Raw genomic sequence first — 15,049 nt, forward strand, 5'->3', positions numbered from 1 at the left:
CTTATTATTTACGTTATTAACTAAGTTAGAGCGTTTAGTAAAAGTAGAGTAAGCCCCTCTTTAACTTAAAAGTTATTTAATATATACGTCCTAGGTTACTAAGCTAAATATATACGTAATCTCCTTAAGGGTCCTTATATACGTTCCGAAAGCTATTAATTTATTAAAGGTCTTATATATACGTTAGCCCTATATAAAGTTAAGTCTAAACTTAACCGTAATTAAGAAGTTAAGTACGGCAATTTCTTTATTAATTTTTAAAATATTATATATTTTAGCTCGGAAATAAGTAAATTATTATTCTTAATACTAACGTTAGGGGTTAATTCCGGTCCTTATTTTATTAAGGGCTTATTAGTATTCCTTTCGAACCGTATTCCTTATTACTAGTTCGGGGGGTATAAATTCTTATTTTAAATATTTAATAATTCGCTATATACTAAACTTAGCGCTATTTTTAGTAACTTTTTAGAATACGTATTCGTATAGTATAGTATTAACTAATTTTACTAATTACTAAGCGAGGATTTTAATATACGTATTAATAGTATTACGTTTATAAATTATAAATTACTCGTATTTAGTATTAAGTTCCTATTATTTCTAAATACTTTTAAGTATATAGATCTTTTTTATAAATATAATATAAAAATAGATTTATTTACATAAAGTAAGTAATATAACTAGTTTTATAAAAAAAAACCTAGCTTAGTCCTATAAGTTACTTATACTTAAGGAAATTAAAAAGTTCGTACTAAGAGTTATATTTAGAAGCTATTAATAGAGGATTTCTTAGTTTCTTTAGTTATTTTTAAATACTTTATAACGGGCCTAATAAGCTCATAATTTTTCTTTATTACGGGTTATAACTAATTATCCGAATTTAGAGGGCAAAGTAAGTACTATAAAGGGGTTAAAAAATATATTAGAGTTTAGAGCGTTTAGGTCAACATATTTTTAAACCCCGACGCTCTTATTTATAATACGAAGTATATTAAACTATTTAATTTAATTATCGTAACTAGTTAATTTAGTTTAGGCTAAAATAAGTATAAGTAAGTCAGTTATTTTAAAAAGATTATAAAAATCGTATTAATAAGTACGTTATTATAGTATAAGGTCTTAATTAAGAGCTAGGCTTATAATTATTACGAGTTATAGTACGTAGTAATAAGTATACGGAGTATAATAAAAATAGCTTAATTATTAAAGTAGAAATAGATAAAAGGAAAAGGTCTATATATACGATATCTGAGATAGATATGTAATTTAGCACGTAACGGGCACTTCGTGAGGTACGATTACTATCCCTGTTACGTGATAATTTCTTCGGTGTCGCCCGATGGCGGGCGTGGTGATCTCGCGACTGCCAGCGATGTGGTAACGGGGCGCTTGGTTTTGTCGACAGACTGATAGACGTTGACGAAGTGCGCCGATGTCGTTGGGGCCGCCATGGCGAGGAAAGGGACGGACGTGACGCAGTCTGCGATGACGTACAAATTTCACCAGGTTTATTTAGGTTTGGAATGTTGAAGGGTTCGGATTACTTCAAGGCCGACGAGAATTTCGGACATTCGCTTGCCTTTTTGTACCTCCTGCCTACCTGCGCGCGCGCCTGCCCTCTCTGTGTTTCGGATGCACAATCCGGCCCGCCCTTGGCACTAGCGGAGGAGGCTGACGACGGGCTGTCAGAAGAAGCAATAATTCCTCACTTGACTTGGAATAGTAACATTGAGGCTGTCTTGCAATCACATGCTCTTACTGTTCAGTATTCAACTATCTCACTACCTTGTTGGTTGAATCTGACATAAGAGAGCCACCCATTGGCTGCGGTCACTTGAGTTGCCTATCTGAGCCATGCAGTGGCACGCAAATCACAGCGAGCGTGCCCACACGCGACACCATCCCTTGAAATCTGGGCTGCATGATGCGCCCATTGCCCGCCACTTGTCAGCCCGGCATCTGAGTCTGATGGGTCGCGCTTGAATCCTTGCCGCTGCACCGTTTGCCTTCTTCTGCACCTATGAGCGTGCAAGACAGGCTGGCGAGCCGCATTCTCGGCTCCCATCCTCTCTTCATGGTGCGCCTTTTTCAACGGCTATGTCCGTCTGACGTACAACCGATTCACTTGTGCAATTCGATTTCTGACATTGAGGCAGACTCCTATGCAGGTAGACGTCGGTACTTGGTGAGGCCGATTTCTGCCATACCTTATAAGTTGTTAGTTTCTGTGATGAAGTTTCGCCGGCAGCTATCGCCTTCCTCCCGCTCACTCACCTTGAAAGTCTTCGAGTCGTGGTAGCCCGCCGCGCGGTGGTGCTCCTGGAGGAGACGGGCGTTCTCCTCGAGGGTGTCGAGATCCTCCTCCTCGAGGGTGTCGAGATCCCAAAACTTCGTCTTGGTCAGGAGCTGCCGATCAAGCTCGTCTTGGGCCCGCTCGCGGGCCGCGGAGTCGGCGAGCTCGGACGCGCTGGGCGATAGCTGAAATTGAGTTGCAGAGTGAAAGGTCGGCATGCCACTCCAACCGTCTTCTAGTCTTATTATCGAGCGAATACGCCAGGCGAGACGGGAGACGGGAGACGGGATCACCATAACTGACGTTGTGCGGCAGCAGGCGGAGGTTGCGGCCACAGGGCCCCCAGTGCTGCCAAGGCAGCCGGCACCAAGCCTGCCTGAGCCTGCGGCTGGTACTGAACCTGCGGCTGGTACTGAACCTGCGGTTGGTACTGGACCGGAGGCTGATAGGCTGGGGCCGGCGCTTGATATTGCACCGGCGGCATCTGATACGCGCAGTACGCCGGCGGAAAGGGATTCTCGAGGTCCGGGTCGGGACCCTTTTGTATGACGACGCATTTGTATACACCGTAGAGTATGCCACTCCCTACTAACGTACTGAGCACGGCGATTGTGACTGCTAATCCGGTCTCCATGGCGATGATCTGTCTCGTAGGAATTCTTAAGGTAGGTGGTTAATCGAGAGGATATTAATAGTTATTAGTAGTTATCGTTGCTAGCTGCAGTAACGCTGCTGGATATACACAAGAAGATGTCGAGTATGGGTGTCAGATTCTAGAAGAAAGGACTCAGCTGACATGCGAAGAAGGGATGATGTTTTCGTTTGAATATTTGGTCTGCAGATAAGTTGGGTCATTGTATATCTTTTTTTGCAAGCTTCGGAGATACCAACCAACCACGACTTCCGAATATGTTAACGGAGAAAGTTTTCACGACCGCTGGGCATGAAGTGCTTGATGCTCGTCATACGAAGTCTTATAAACCTTATTTAGTTCCGCTAGCAGGCACTCCTTCGCAGGACCCCTGCGCAGCCATGGTGCAGATCATCCGGCTACCTCGACCTTCCCGTAATGTACCTTACCTTGCGATGAGGTTATATCTAGGATTCCGCAAAGGTCGGGTTCACCAAAGACATTGAAGGACCTTGAGGGTCGAAAGATGTCAATCGGTCCCCAAGGTAAGGCCTCGTGAACATGACAGGGCCCTAGGATGACGTCTCATGGATCGACAGAGACAAGCAGTAGGTAGGGCCAGTCCTCCGAAAAGCATCCCCACTTCCCACCGATATTCGGGCCCGGGGGGCGGGGCCGATCGGACTACTTGCGACGGGCCTTTCCCGCGACATGTCCATGCTGTAACTTAATCGTTTCTTTGCTTTTTCTAAACTCTCTCCCACAGCAGTCTCGTCCGTCACTTAGTTAAAATCGGAATACCACCTCAATCTAATACGCGTACCGAGGTACCCCTGCCCGCGCGGGGTTATGCGAACCGAGGATCGTCCTCACTTGGCTACGGTCCTTCTCCAAAACGAGACGAAAACAACACCTTCTTTTTCTGGTTCCGCCTAGATTGGCCACCAATCTCACCTATCATCCCGCCAGAAAGCCAAGCAGATCCGCAATATATATAGGACAAGAGCCAAGATGGAACATCCCCGACTACCGACCATCGCTGCCGAAGCTATGGGCGCTTTTTCAGATTCTTGGATACTCAGGGGTAATTTGCCAACCAACCTCAACCCAGCAAATCGCAACCTTCCCCTTTTATAGCCTTGAACTTGCCTTTTCTACTGCGTATATTCACGGTCCCGAGTCCCGACTTACTTTCCCCTCTTGACAAGTGTTGCGTAGGAGCTCTTTGCTGGTCTCTTTGATGTGACGATACTATACCAGGGAGGCGCTTACCATGCGTTTGGTTTGGTCTTCTGCATTGAGCCGAGGCCCTGGACTTTAGGCAAGTCACAACGGCTGTTGAGAGATGTCTCTGACTTCTGATAATCGGACTCGAAGGTTCCAAATCTCCTGTATTTAAACAAACTCATTGTCGATAGACTTTCCATCTGATCTCTGCATCTCCATCTAGAACAAGCTTGTGCAACATCAAGATCCGCAAATCACTACTCACAAGAACGCTTCTAAACATGCATCCCCTCACCCTCTTCGTCGCCGCCCTCCCGCTGGCAACCCAAGCCAACGCAGCCCTCCAGCGCGTCACAAACTTCGGCTCAAACCCAACAGGTCTGACAATGGACATCTCCGTGCCCCCAAACCTGTCCGCCTCCCCCGCCATCATCCTCGCTCTTCACGGCTGCGGCGGCTCCGGCGCGGCCTATAGCCGGCAGGCAGAGTACATTCCCTTGTCGGACGCGAAGGGCACCTTTGTCGTGATCTACCCGTCTTCCTCCCGCGACTTCAACTGCTGGGACGTCGCCACAACCGCCAGCCTAACCCGCGACGGCGGCGGCGACTCCACGGGGCTAGCCAACATGATCCGCTACACCATCGCCCAGTACGGCGCCGACCCGAAGCGCGTCTTCGTCACAGGCAGCTCGTCGGGCTGCATGATGACCAACGTGCTGACGGCCACGTACCCGGACCTCTTCGCCGCCACCTCGTGCTACTCGGGCGTCGCGGCGGGTTGTCTGGCGGGCTCGCCCGGCTCGAGCCCCATCAGCGCCGATCCCACGTGCGCCAATGGGCTGGTCGTGAAGACGGGCGAGCAGTGGGCCGCGCAGGTGCGCGCCATGTATCCCGGCTACAACGGGAGCTACCCGCGCGTGCAGACGTTCCACGGCACGGCGGACTCCCTTGTCAAGTATCCCAACTTGGCTGAGCAGCTCAAGGAGTGGTCTACCATCCACGGTGTGAGCTTTGCGAAGAACAACACCAACACGCCCATCAGTGGATACACGCAAATAATTTACGGAGACGGCACTAAGCTCGTGGGATACTCTGCGCAAGGTGTTGGACACACTGTTCCGGTTCAGGAGGATCAGGACTTGAAGTGGTTCGGCTTATGATAGCTGTGGTTAGCCAAGAGGATTGAGGAAACAGTTGCAGAATGAGCTGGTATTGATGCCATGCAACATGTACAGCGTAGATATGGAAGCAGGTGCTAAGTCTCCGCTAGATACATGAAATCAACAGATTCACTAAATATGGGATGTGAAGGAACTGCTCGATAAACACTAGTACATTTCCCTAAAGTGGTTGAAGACATTCTCGACGTATGGGTTCGATACAGCAGTGGTCGGCGGCATGCTGGCGTCAGACTGGCCACCGAAACCATCGTCCCCATTAGATGCGAAGCCGTTGAGCCCCAAGTATCCCTCAAAAATGCGACTCATCTCGTTTTGAATGCGGACTCCGTTATTTGGTGACTGGGCCGTATCCAGGTTTGGCGTTTGTTGTTGGGGTATCGTTGGCGTTGTGGATGAGCGTCCGAAAGGCGCAATCCCCGCCGGGCTGTTTGGCATGCGTCCGCCACTCGCGAGTCCAGCCATTGTCAGAGCCGCGGAGCTGTGCGCATCTTCATCTGGCAAGTTGCGAAGACCAATGCTTGGGGCAACTTCTTTGAGGGAACTGATGGTACGCCATAGCCGCTGGGAGACCCAACTTTTGGCGGAGAGGTCCTTGACAAGCTCCAGGGCCATGTAGAACTCTTCTCGGCACGTGGAGCTAAACCTCACTGGTGCATGGACAGAAGCCAGGAAGAGAACAGAAATTGCCGATGTCAGAAATTGGTGGTAGAATACTTGTATCTTACGATACAAATTCGTGGTGTTGTTGAGATGGCTTAGATAGCGTATCGTGTCTTTCGCGAGATCAACTACACGCTGAGCTTGAGCAAAGTGGCCCATGATGCTAGTTGCGCTATGCAGAATTGGTGTATACAGCCAGATGCGGATCTGCAGACAAGTCAGCATCAAGGTCATGGCCGCAATCTCTTATATAGCAACACAAACCTGATTAAACCGGAGATATGTCCAAATGCGCAGGCGTTGAAGGTTATACGACGGAGTCGAGGTCATTTGCTTCTCCTTATCCCAATTGCGTAGTTTGACTTCTTCTGGTACGTTCTCATACCATTGAAGGATCTCTTGGTCTAACTGCTCCATGTCTTCATGGCGGAGCTCACGGGCTAGGACAGGGCCAAAGTCTGTGACTTGACGCCAGACCTTGGCTCCCAACCTCGAGTAGCTGATCATAGCAACCAAGTACGGATATTCTTCCTTTGCAACTGTGAGTAAAGTGACGCCCAGATACTCCATGTTGGAACAGGGTTACTCACAGGCATGGGTAATTCTGGATCGATCTCTTCATCCGGAACGACGAACGGCAAGCCAGTGTTGAAAGCCCACCGCCGATCCAGAACGTAGGCCGACCAGAAACTGTTCAACGCATTTTTCCTATCCTCCTCGTTCTTGATTTTGGAGATGCCGGTTGTTCTGTGGATGCCCATCTCCAAGCACAGTCTGGTGACTTGGCCCATTACGCGCCATGCCAGGATTTCCTCGTTGGCCAAGAATCTGTATCCAGCGAGAAGACACAAAGCTGGAAGACTCACAAAGTCGACCGCCTCGACCATGAGCTTCCGATTGAGAACGGCGTCCATGCTGTCAATGAGCTTGCACGCTTTCTCACTATGCCCGTGCTCTTCCACCACAAGAGCGCAGCTCATGACGATCTTGAGCTGCAGTGTCTTGTCATCATTGAGGTTTGGCGTGATTCCCTGCTTTCGGGCTGATTCCATGTAAGCCGTCAGGTGACGGACATGCTCAATGACTGACGGTATCTTGATGACAGGATACATGATGCCGACCTCTTCGTCATGTAGGCGACACAAACGAATCATCTCGTCCTTGCCAAAGTCCCACAAGGGGTCAATTTGGCTTTCTTGAGGAGGCATGCGGAAAGGACTGTCCTCGGGTACACCCAGGGGCGTGCCTTGTTCATCCTCCCCAATGCCCTTGTAACCCATATTGTGAATGGTAGTGTTGGCGATGTCCAGGCTGTAAGCCATACTTGTTGGGCCACGGAAAGTTGCCTGCTTCGTTTGGGTCAACTCAGGCCGGTGGAGAGGAGACAGCGAGCTCGCCGGGGAGGCCTGAACTGTGCTTGAGGGGAAAGGCAATACTTTGTCCTGGATGGGCGCCAGACGCAGGGTTTCAGATCGGAGGGTATTCATGTTCTGATAGAGGTTATCGACCTGCTCTTGCAAGCGGGCCATCTGCTCCGTCATGGTTTTGTACTCGTCCGAGTCCTTGAAGCTGTTGGAGCAGCAATTCGGGGCATAGAGGCACTGCAGGTTGAGATTGCCACATCGTTGGCAGGGAGTTTCGCCATTGCATTTGATTTTGCGTCTTTTGCATTCGTTACTGTTGGAGAGAGCGTGGGCCGAATTAGTGATCTCGTCCTTTTGTACAGATGGGTTTAGAGACTTGGAGGAGCTTATGACAGCCAATGATTTGTGTAGGTAGACGGTTGGGTCAAGATTCTCCGACCACAAGGAGAAGAAGTTGCAATGGTATTCGGCTGGGCGCATGCCAAAGACATGGCCGGGACGGAGGTATCCTTACCAGGCAATGGATATGTACTGTTACAGCGGCAATTAGCTTTCTGGAGTTCCAAAAAGTTTATCAATGACATGGCACACAGCGGGAAAGGTGTTCACAGGGGAAGAAAGACAAGAACAAGGAGACGATGGGTAGCTAAGGTAATGAATGGTAAAGACGGAACGACGCATAGACAGCGGCAAAGACTACGCACCCGGTTCCTCTTGCTTCTCTGCTGCTTAGCAGCATTGCTCTCATCCTCTGACTTCCTCTTGGAACCAGTAACGGAGCTTGAGCCAGGCGTTCCAACTTGAGTTGCACCTCTGGAGGCCCCTGGTTGTTGTGCGGAATTGTCTCCGGGGGTCGCGGAAAGGGGGGAATGGACAGAGTGATTGTGTGGAGAATAAGCGGCGGCATTGGCAGCGCGGTCAGGCGGCAAAGGAACGGCTGCTTGGGTCAAGTAGCGCAAGTCGCTGACCTGCGCATCAATCTGCTCCATTGCGCATGGCGAGGCCCCCGGCGGACCTGTTTTTGTTTGTTTCTCGCGTTCGATCGTGAGCGACTGTTGAGCGATGGGGAGCAGGCGAGTAATGGCGATTTTCTCCCCTGTTTGCTCAGGCAGGTACCTGGGTACCTCACTGTCCCCCCCTTAGGCTCTTAGCCTCACTTCTTTTTTCGGGTATCGGGGCTTTCCTGCTCTCAGCTAATCCCGCTGACCTTCACGTGACCGGTTGAGCGTCCGGTCACGCGTTATCTTCATCAAGTCCACTTTTACGTGATGCGATCCTTGAATGATTGGTCGCCCTATCGAGGCTTTCATTTCGAATGACGGCATTCCACCCATTGCCCAGGTCGTCAACCGAGGCTGAACCGCTAAAGGGCGTGGTATCAACTCTCAGATCCTTAGCCAGAAGAGGAGTCTGCCTTGTGCTTGTCCGAGTACCGGAAATGGAGGGTTGCCTTCCGTTCAGCTAGGTAATAGGTAGACACGAAATCGGCTTCCAACACCGATACATCATTCATCTTACAGGTTGTGGGCTTTGAGAGTCCAAGTCCAAGAGGTCGGAAGTTTGAAGATTGGAGTCTACGAGGTGTTCCTCAAGTCCCAAAATTAATCCCCGTTGGCTTGAATCACTTTATTTCTCAAAGATTGAGTGTTCCTCATCATCAAGCATGTCCCAGAGTATTACTGAACATGCCGACACCACCTTTGGCAGCCAGCTGTACAGGGGTCCACGAGCTGAGCTTACATAATGCGTCAAACTTCCTGGGTGGGGTTCTTGGTTCTGCCGCTCCTCACCACCAAAAAGTTTCTTGAAGCCCAGAAAATTCACCTAGCATTGCGCAGCAGGTCCCTCTGCGAGTTGCCATACAAGCCGTAAATCACATGCACGATGTCGGCCCGTAGAAGAACATCCGATTGGGAAGACAAGCCAGCAAAGGGTATGCAAAAATCTGCTAAGCACATCATTACAGTACTGACTCTGACATTTTCTAGATCTCGATCCTGAGGCTGAGCCTGTCGAGCAAAGCGAAAACGACAGCGGCAGTGAAGAAAGCGCAGATGAGAATGCGGGCACCGAGCACTATGTCGCAGTCGGGTACGATACACGCTCAACAGAAAGCATGCATATCTAGCCTGGGGGAGAACTAACCTTCCGTCACAGCAAGAGCAAACTCCGGGGAAAGGACGGTGTCTCGCTAGGCCCGAAATACCGCGGCGCTCGCGTCAGCCGCGACGCACTGAACGAGTCGAGCGACGACGATGATAGCGAGATATTCGAGGACGCGCAGGAGGACCTAGACTCTAATGGCGAGGAGTACGACGACCCGGACGCCGCCGACTTGGCTGCCGACACTGCAGCCGCCGGAGACGAAGACGTCGAGATCTCGAGCGATGACGCACTCGGCGAGAGCGACGATGAGAAGCTCGAGGCCTTTGCTTTCCGCGGCAGCTCGCAGCCCAAGGATAAGAAGGGAAGCCGAAGCAAGAGACCTACCGCTGCTGACTTCATCTCCGACGAGGAAGAGGAGGAGGAACATGATGACGACGAGGACGGCGAGGGTGCTGCATTGGATGATGAGGACGACGAGATGGACGACTCAGATGACAACGCAGGTCTGACGGACGGATTGGAAGGGTCAGACGAGGACGAGGAAGACGAATTGGGCTCAGATGAAGAATCGGAGGAAGATTCTGAGGACGACGACGACGAAGACGACAAGCCTCGCGGCAAGTCCTCTCAAGCCGACGCCAGAGCCGAGCAGCGCAGGCTCATGAACGAAGGCTCCAAGGTCCTCGCCGCCTCCATCTCCGCCGCCGCGCAGCAAGACGCCCAAAAGGGCCTCGCCGTCCGCGAGCAGCGCAAAACCTTTGACGGCCTCCTCAACATCCGCATCAGGCTGCAAAAGGCCCTCGTTGCCACAAACTCGTACTCCACCGTCGAGGACGACGAAGAAGAGCAAAACTCTGAACCGTACGAGGCGGCCGAGGAGGCGGCGCTCAAGCTGCTCAACACCCTCGACAGCTTCCGCGCCAGCCTGCTCCCCGCAGAGCTACAGCAGCAGCAGGCCGGCGGCAAGCGCAAGAGGGGCGAAGCGTTCGACGCCGCGACCTCGAGCCAGGAGATCTGGGAGGGCATCCAGCAGGCCGAGGAACGCGCGGCCAAATACCGCAAAAAGGTGCTCGAGACGTGGTCCAGCAAGACGCGCAGCGCCACGGTGGAGGTCAAGTCGCGCAACCTCATCTCCTCGCAGACGTCCATCGTTGCCTCCCTCGAGGAGCAGCTCCTCTCCGCCGACCGCCTCATCAAGCGCACCCGTACCCCGCGCTCGTGCGCGCCGGCGCAGGTCGCGGCCAAGGTCAACGAGGACCCGGACATTTACGACGACGCCGACTTTTACCAGCTCCTCCTCAAGGAGCTCGTCGAGCAGCGCACCGCCGACAACGGCGGCGCCGGCGCCTCGGGCGCGCAGCCCACGGTGCGGTGGGCGGCGATGAAGGAGGCAAAGACCAAGAAGCACGTCGACAGGCGCGCGAGCAAGGGCCGCAAGATGCGCTTCAACGTCCACGAGAAGCTGCAGAACTTCATGGCGCCCGAGGACCGCAGGGCGTGGGAGCAGGATGCCGTCGACAGATTGTTCGGCACGCTGTTTGGCCAGAAGATGGAGCTCGGCGAGCAGGCTTCTGATGCGGAGATGGAGGACGATGAGGAGGTTGATGCCGAGGAGGCTGGTCTGCGGTTGTTCCGCAACTAGGACTGTGTAGGAATGTGAATAGCCAAAAAAGGGGGAACCTGGACACACAAAAGTTTGTACATTCATAAAGATATCCCCAGTATCATGACATAGACCGGGGCGAGAACTCGCATCAATGATCTCGAAAGACCATCGTTCAACCGTTCCCCCTAAATCGTAACACTGGTTGACTTTCTAAGCGGCAGCCCAGCCTTCTCATACGCCATGTCAATCATCCTCATCTGACTAATACTATCCTCCCCATCAACCCACACGCTCGTCTCCCTGCCCCTGACGCGGTTGACAAACTGCTCCAGCTGATGCCGGTACGTGAACCAATACTCCTCGCCCTTGCCCGCCAACCCGGCCTCATCAAAGGTATACGCCTTCTTGGACGTCTTCTCCGTCCACCTCTTGACCACCTCGCCCGAGCCCGTCCGCCTCACCACAAACTCGTCCACGACGTCGATGCGGTGCCAGATCCCGCCCAGCATGAAATTCGCAAACTCAATCGTCCGCTTCCGCGTCTTCTCCTGGCCCGCGGGCAACTTGTCGTCGTCCGCAACCTCGACCTCTTTGTGAACGACGCTCAGCCGCGGCAGTCCCATCCCCAACGTCCCCGTCCGGAACGCACCCTCGGCGTGCGCCGTCCCGCCGTTGGCCATCCGCCACGTGATGTCCCACGCGTAATCCGCCCTCTCCTCCGGCGGCGGCATCGTCTTGAACTTGGCCGTCAGACACTCTTCCGGCTCGACGCCAAACGTCTGCCGGATGCTCGAGACGGTATACGTGCCCAAATCCATCAGCCCGCCGCCGGCAAGACCGTACTGGAACCGGATATCGTCGTCCCCGAGCGCGAACCAGGGGATATACGCCCGCGCGTGCACGTGCTCGACGTTCTCCTTGTCAACAAGCCCCATGAAGTACTGCCAGCTCGGCTGGAAGCGGTAATGGAACGCCTCCAGCAGGACGGGCGCTCCCTTCTCCTTGAGCAGCGGCAGCCGGAACAGGGCCTCGGCCTCCTCGGCGTTGGAGACGGACGGCTTCTCCAGCAAAACGTGCTTGCCCGCCTGCAGCGCCTTGAGGGCCCACTCGTAGTGCAGGCCGTTGGGCAGCGGGACGTAGATTGCGTCGAGCTCCGGGTCGTCAATGACGGCCTGGTACGAGTCCTTGACGTCCGGGATACCGTGCTTCGCGGCAAAAGCCTCGGCCTTTTTACGGTCGCGGGCGGCAATGGACTGGACTATGACCTCTGGGTGAGTTTTGGCCGGGATGATGAGGGCCATTGGGCTACGTCTCGGGTTAGCTTCCAAGTATTGATGATAAGGTAAATTTGTAGGAGTTCTCTTTTCATGAAAAGACAAAGTCCGAGATGGTACTTACGCAATATTGGCTGCACCCAAGACGCCGAAGCGGATGGCGCCATCTTGCTTTGGTGCGACGGGCGGGTTGAAGATGAGATAGTTTCGTCGTAGGAAACCGAAGACGGAGGCCATTGTGATGGAGGTGAAATATGCAAGAAGCGTTTTATGTGTGGTTACAGATTACAGCTCAGTCAACTGAAGCCAGTTCACAACTCCAGCTACTAGTGGGTATTTATGAGAGTTTGAATAAGATTAATTGAGTGATGAGTGAACCAACAAACATTTGCAGGGGAAAGTTGATTAACAATCTGGGGGCTGGTGTTGCAAGGCATGGGATGTTTCTCCTCACCGGCTTTGGTCCGCCGACGGACATGAGACGACGTAGCAGCACAAGGGAACGGAAGGGTTAGCTCAATCCCGGCGGGGTTCAACGGGCAATTGGGCCGATAACATCAAAGCTTAGTGCGGGCAGCTCATATTCGATTGCAGACTTTGGTCACATAATAATGAGGTGTCGCCGAGCTTGAAGTTGTTGGTTCAAGTTGTCAAATATGGGCCTTGCATCCATCGTACCGCTTCTGGCAGGTGTTTTCCGTGTGCACCGTTGGACCGACCGTTGAAACCCCTGCAGGTATCCTCATACACAACCCCGCCGTTACTGCTGGGCATTTCACGTTGTGGGAACGATGCATGTTGTCACAGTCACCATCTGCATAGGTCGGTTGGTTGTCTCTTTTACTGCTTTTTAAGAACTACGTAGGTGGGCTTTTCGCCATCATCATCCTACGGAACAGAGCAGACCACATCCCATTTTTGGTCTCATCTCTGTGGAGGTATCACCCATGAACTTTTCCTTTACAAAACATCGTTGGCGTTGAAGTCGAACAGAGCCTGCTTGACGCGCTCCTTCATGGTCTTCTCGCCCTCACGGACCCAGACTCTAGGGTCGTACTTCTTCTTGTTGGGCTTGTCGTCACCCTCGGGGTTACCGACCTGGGTCTTCAGGTAGTCGATGTTCTTGGTGACGTAGTCGCGGATACCGGTGAGGTAGGCCCACTGCAGGTCAGTGTCGACGTTGACCTTGACCACACCGAAGGAGATGGCCTTCTGGAACTCCTCGACGGCGGAGCCGGAACCACCGTGGAAGACGAAGAAGACGGGCTTCTTGTCGTCGGTGCCCAGCTTCTGCTGGACGAACTCCTGGTGCTTGCCGAGGAGCTCGGGGTGAAGCTTGACGTTGCTGCAATGGGTTAGAGCTGTGGTTTGCAGGTTTTTGAGACACACGCGACTTACCCAGGCTTGTAGACACCGTGGACGTTACCGAAACCGGCAGCGATGGAGAAGAAGGGGCTGATGGGGCTCAGGGCCTGGTAGATGGCGTAGATGTCCTCGGGCTGGGTGTAGAGGGAGTTGTTGTCGACGTCTTCGTTGTTGACACCGTCCTCCTCACCACCGGTGATACCGATCTCCATCTCGAGCCACAGCTTCATCTGTGCGTAATGCGTTAGTGATAGGCGCAAGAAAAAGGTTCTGTTTGTGACTTACGGGAGCAGAGCGCTTGAGGTACTTGGCGGTGGTCTCGATGTTGTAGGCGACATCCTCTATGTGTTTGTTAGTGATGGTCATGGGGAGGGCGAGATTGGAACTCAACTACATACCCTCGGAGAGATCGATCATGTGGGAAGAGAAGAGGGGGTGGCCGGAGCGCTTGAACTCCTCCTCATCGGCGGAGATCATGCCATCGAGCCAGGGCAGAAGCTTCTTGCTGTGGTAGAAGGTCAGTTTGCTGGGTCTTGAGATTGGGCAGTTGTGCTGAGTACTTACGCGCAGTGGTCAGAGTGAAGGACGACGGGAACGCCGTAGATGGGGGCGACAGAGGTGATGTAGTGAGCGGCAGCAATGGCACCGGCGACGGAGGCCTCCTGCTTGTCGGCGCTGTTGGGAATGCCCTTGCCGGCGAAGTAGGCGGCACCACCCTGGGAACTGTAAAGCTGTCAGACATGTTGCTGAAGTTTATGGTGTGGCTGATCTTGGATCCATGGGATCGGTATAGGATTTCTACGCACGTCTGGAGGATGATGGGAGACTTGGCCTCGCGGGCAGCCTCGAGAGCGGCAACGGCGGTGGAAGAGGAGGTCTGGGAGGCGGGGTCGTTGTTAGCCGATTGTCACCAAATATTATTTCCCCTCCATTCTTGGACCGCACGGCGCCAACTCGGCACGCGTCACAGGATCGACAAGATTGGGATTGAGATGGTCCAAGGAGCCAAAGGGAAGCAAGCTACTTACGACGTTGGCAGCAGGAATGGCAAACTGCTTGGCCTTGGCGTAGTTGAAGAGCTTCAGGAGGTCATCGCCGTAGACGACACCAGGCTTGATGTTGAGCTCTGACAGGAGACCCATTGTGAATGGCGGGGTATCTGACGTGGGGTAGAAAAGATGTTCAGGTTGATTGCGTATAGTAACTTGTCCAGAGTAAAGTCGGACTGTTTCTAGATTGATGCTCAGAGGCAGAAGGATAAAAAGGTAAGAGAATATGCAGGGACAGGTATTGGAGAAGAGGGAGAAGAATCAACAGGAGAGTTTGGATCGGGGTTGAG

At 52.4% G+C, this 15,049-nt stretch overlaps 6 protein-coding genes across 6 annotated transcripts; 2 read left to right on the top strand and 4 right to left on the bottom strand.

Moving 5' to 3' along the window:
- Positions 1 to 1,313: 1,313 nt before the first annotated feature.
- On the bottom strand, positions 1,314 to 2,930 carry CABS01_01192 (uncharacterized protein; the record flags this gene model as incomplete). The annotated part of the gene is made up of 4 exons (XM_060534572.1): positions 1,314 to 1,483; positions 2,150 to 2,201; positions 2,278 to 2,531; positions 2,600 to 2,930. 4 exons carry the CDS (start codon positions 2,928 to 2,930, stop codon positions 1,314 to 1,316), a joined length of 807 nt encoding a protein of 268 aa, XP_060401650.1.
- Positions 2,931 to 3,864: 934 nt separating this feature from the next.
- CABS01_01193 (PHB depolymerase family esterase) lies at positions 3,865 to 5,314 on the top strand (the record flags this gene model as incomplete). The annotated part of the gene is made up of 2 exons (XM_060534573.1): positions 3,865 to 4,011; positions 4,346 to 5,314. Coding segments are annotated over 2 exons (1,116 nt in total), but the record flags the coding sequence as incomplete, so codon positions are not given.
- A 168-nt stretch (positions 5,315 to 5,482) lies between these two features.
- On the bottom strand, positions 5,483 to 8,348 carry CABS01_01194 (fungal specific transcription factor domain-containing protein; the record flags this gene model as incomplete). The annotated part of the gene is made up of 4 exons (XM_060534574.1): positions 5,483 to 6,202; positions 6,260 to 6,526; positions 6,586 to 7,710; positions 8,064 to 8,348. 4 exons carry the CDS (start codon positions 8,346 to 8,348, stop codon positions 5,483 to 5,485), a joined length of 2,397 nt encoding a protein of 798 aa, XP_060401652.1.
- An 895-nt stretch (positions 8,349 to 9,243) lies between these two features.
- On the top strand, positions 9,244 to 11,107 carry CABS01_01195 (uncharacterized protein; the record flags this gene model as incomplete). The annotated part of the gene is made up of 3 exons (XM_060534575.1): positions 9,244 to 9,292; positions 9,348 to 9,450; positions 9,517 to 11,107. The coding sequence occupies 3 exons, from the start codon at positions 9,244 to 9,246 to the stop codon at positions 11,105 to 11,107; spliced, it is 1,743 nt and encodes a 580-aa protein (XP_060401653.1).
- A 149-nt stretch (positions 11,108 to 11,256) lies between these two features.
- CABS01_01196 (uncharacterized protein) lies at positions 11,257 to 12,582 on the bottom strand (the record flags this gene model as incomplete). The annotated part of the gene is made up of 2 exons (XM_060534576.1): positions 11,257 to 12,376; positions 12,470 to 12,582. 2 exons carry the CDS (start codon positions 12,580 to 12,582, stop codon positions 11,257 to 11,259), a joined length of 1,233 nt encoding a protein of 410 aa, XP_060401654.1.
- Positions 12,583 to 13,305: 723 nt separating this feature from the next.
- CABS01_01197 (fructose-bisphosphate aldolase) lies at positions 13,306 to 14,852 on the bottom strand (the record flags this gene model as incomplete). Its single annotated transcript, XM_060534577.1, has 7 exons — positions 13,306 to 13,690; positions 13,744 to 13,940; positions 13,996 to 14,051; positions 14,109 to 14,215; positions 14,275 to 14,433; positions 14,517 to 14,587; positions 14,739 to 14,852. The coding sequence occupies 7 exons, from the start codon at positions 14,850 to 14,852 to the stop codon at positions 13,306 to 13,308; spliced, it is 1,089 nt and encodes a 362-aa protein (XP_060401655.1).
- Positions 14,853 to 15,049: the final 197 nt, after the last annotated feature.

The sequence above is a fragment of the Colletotrichum abscissum genome, assembly GCF_030869225.1.
Source record: "Colletotrichum abscissum strain IMI 504890 chromosome Unknown Scaffold_2.1, whole genome shotgun sequence".
NCBI classification, from domain to species: Eukaryota; Fungi; Ascomycota; class Sordariomycetes; order Glomerellales; family Glomerellaceae; genus Colletotrichum; species Colletotrichum abscissum.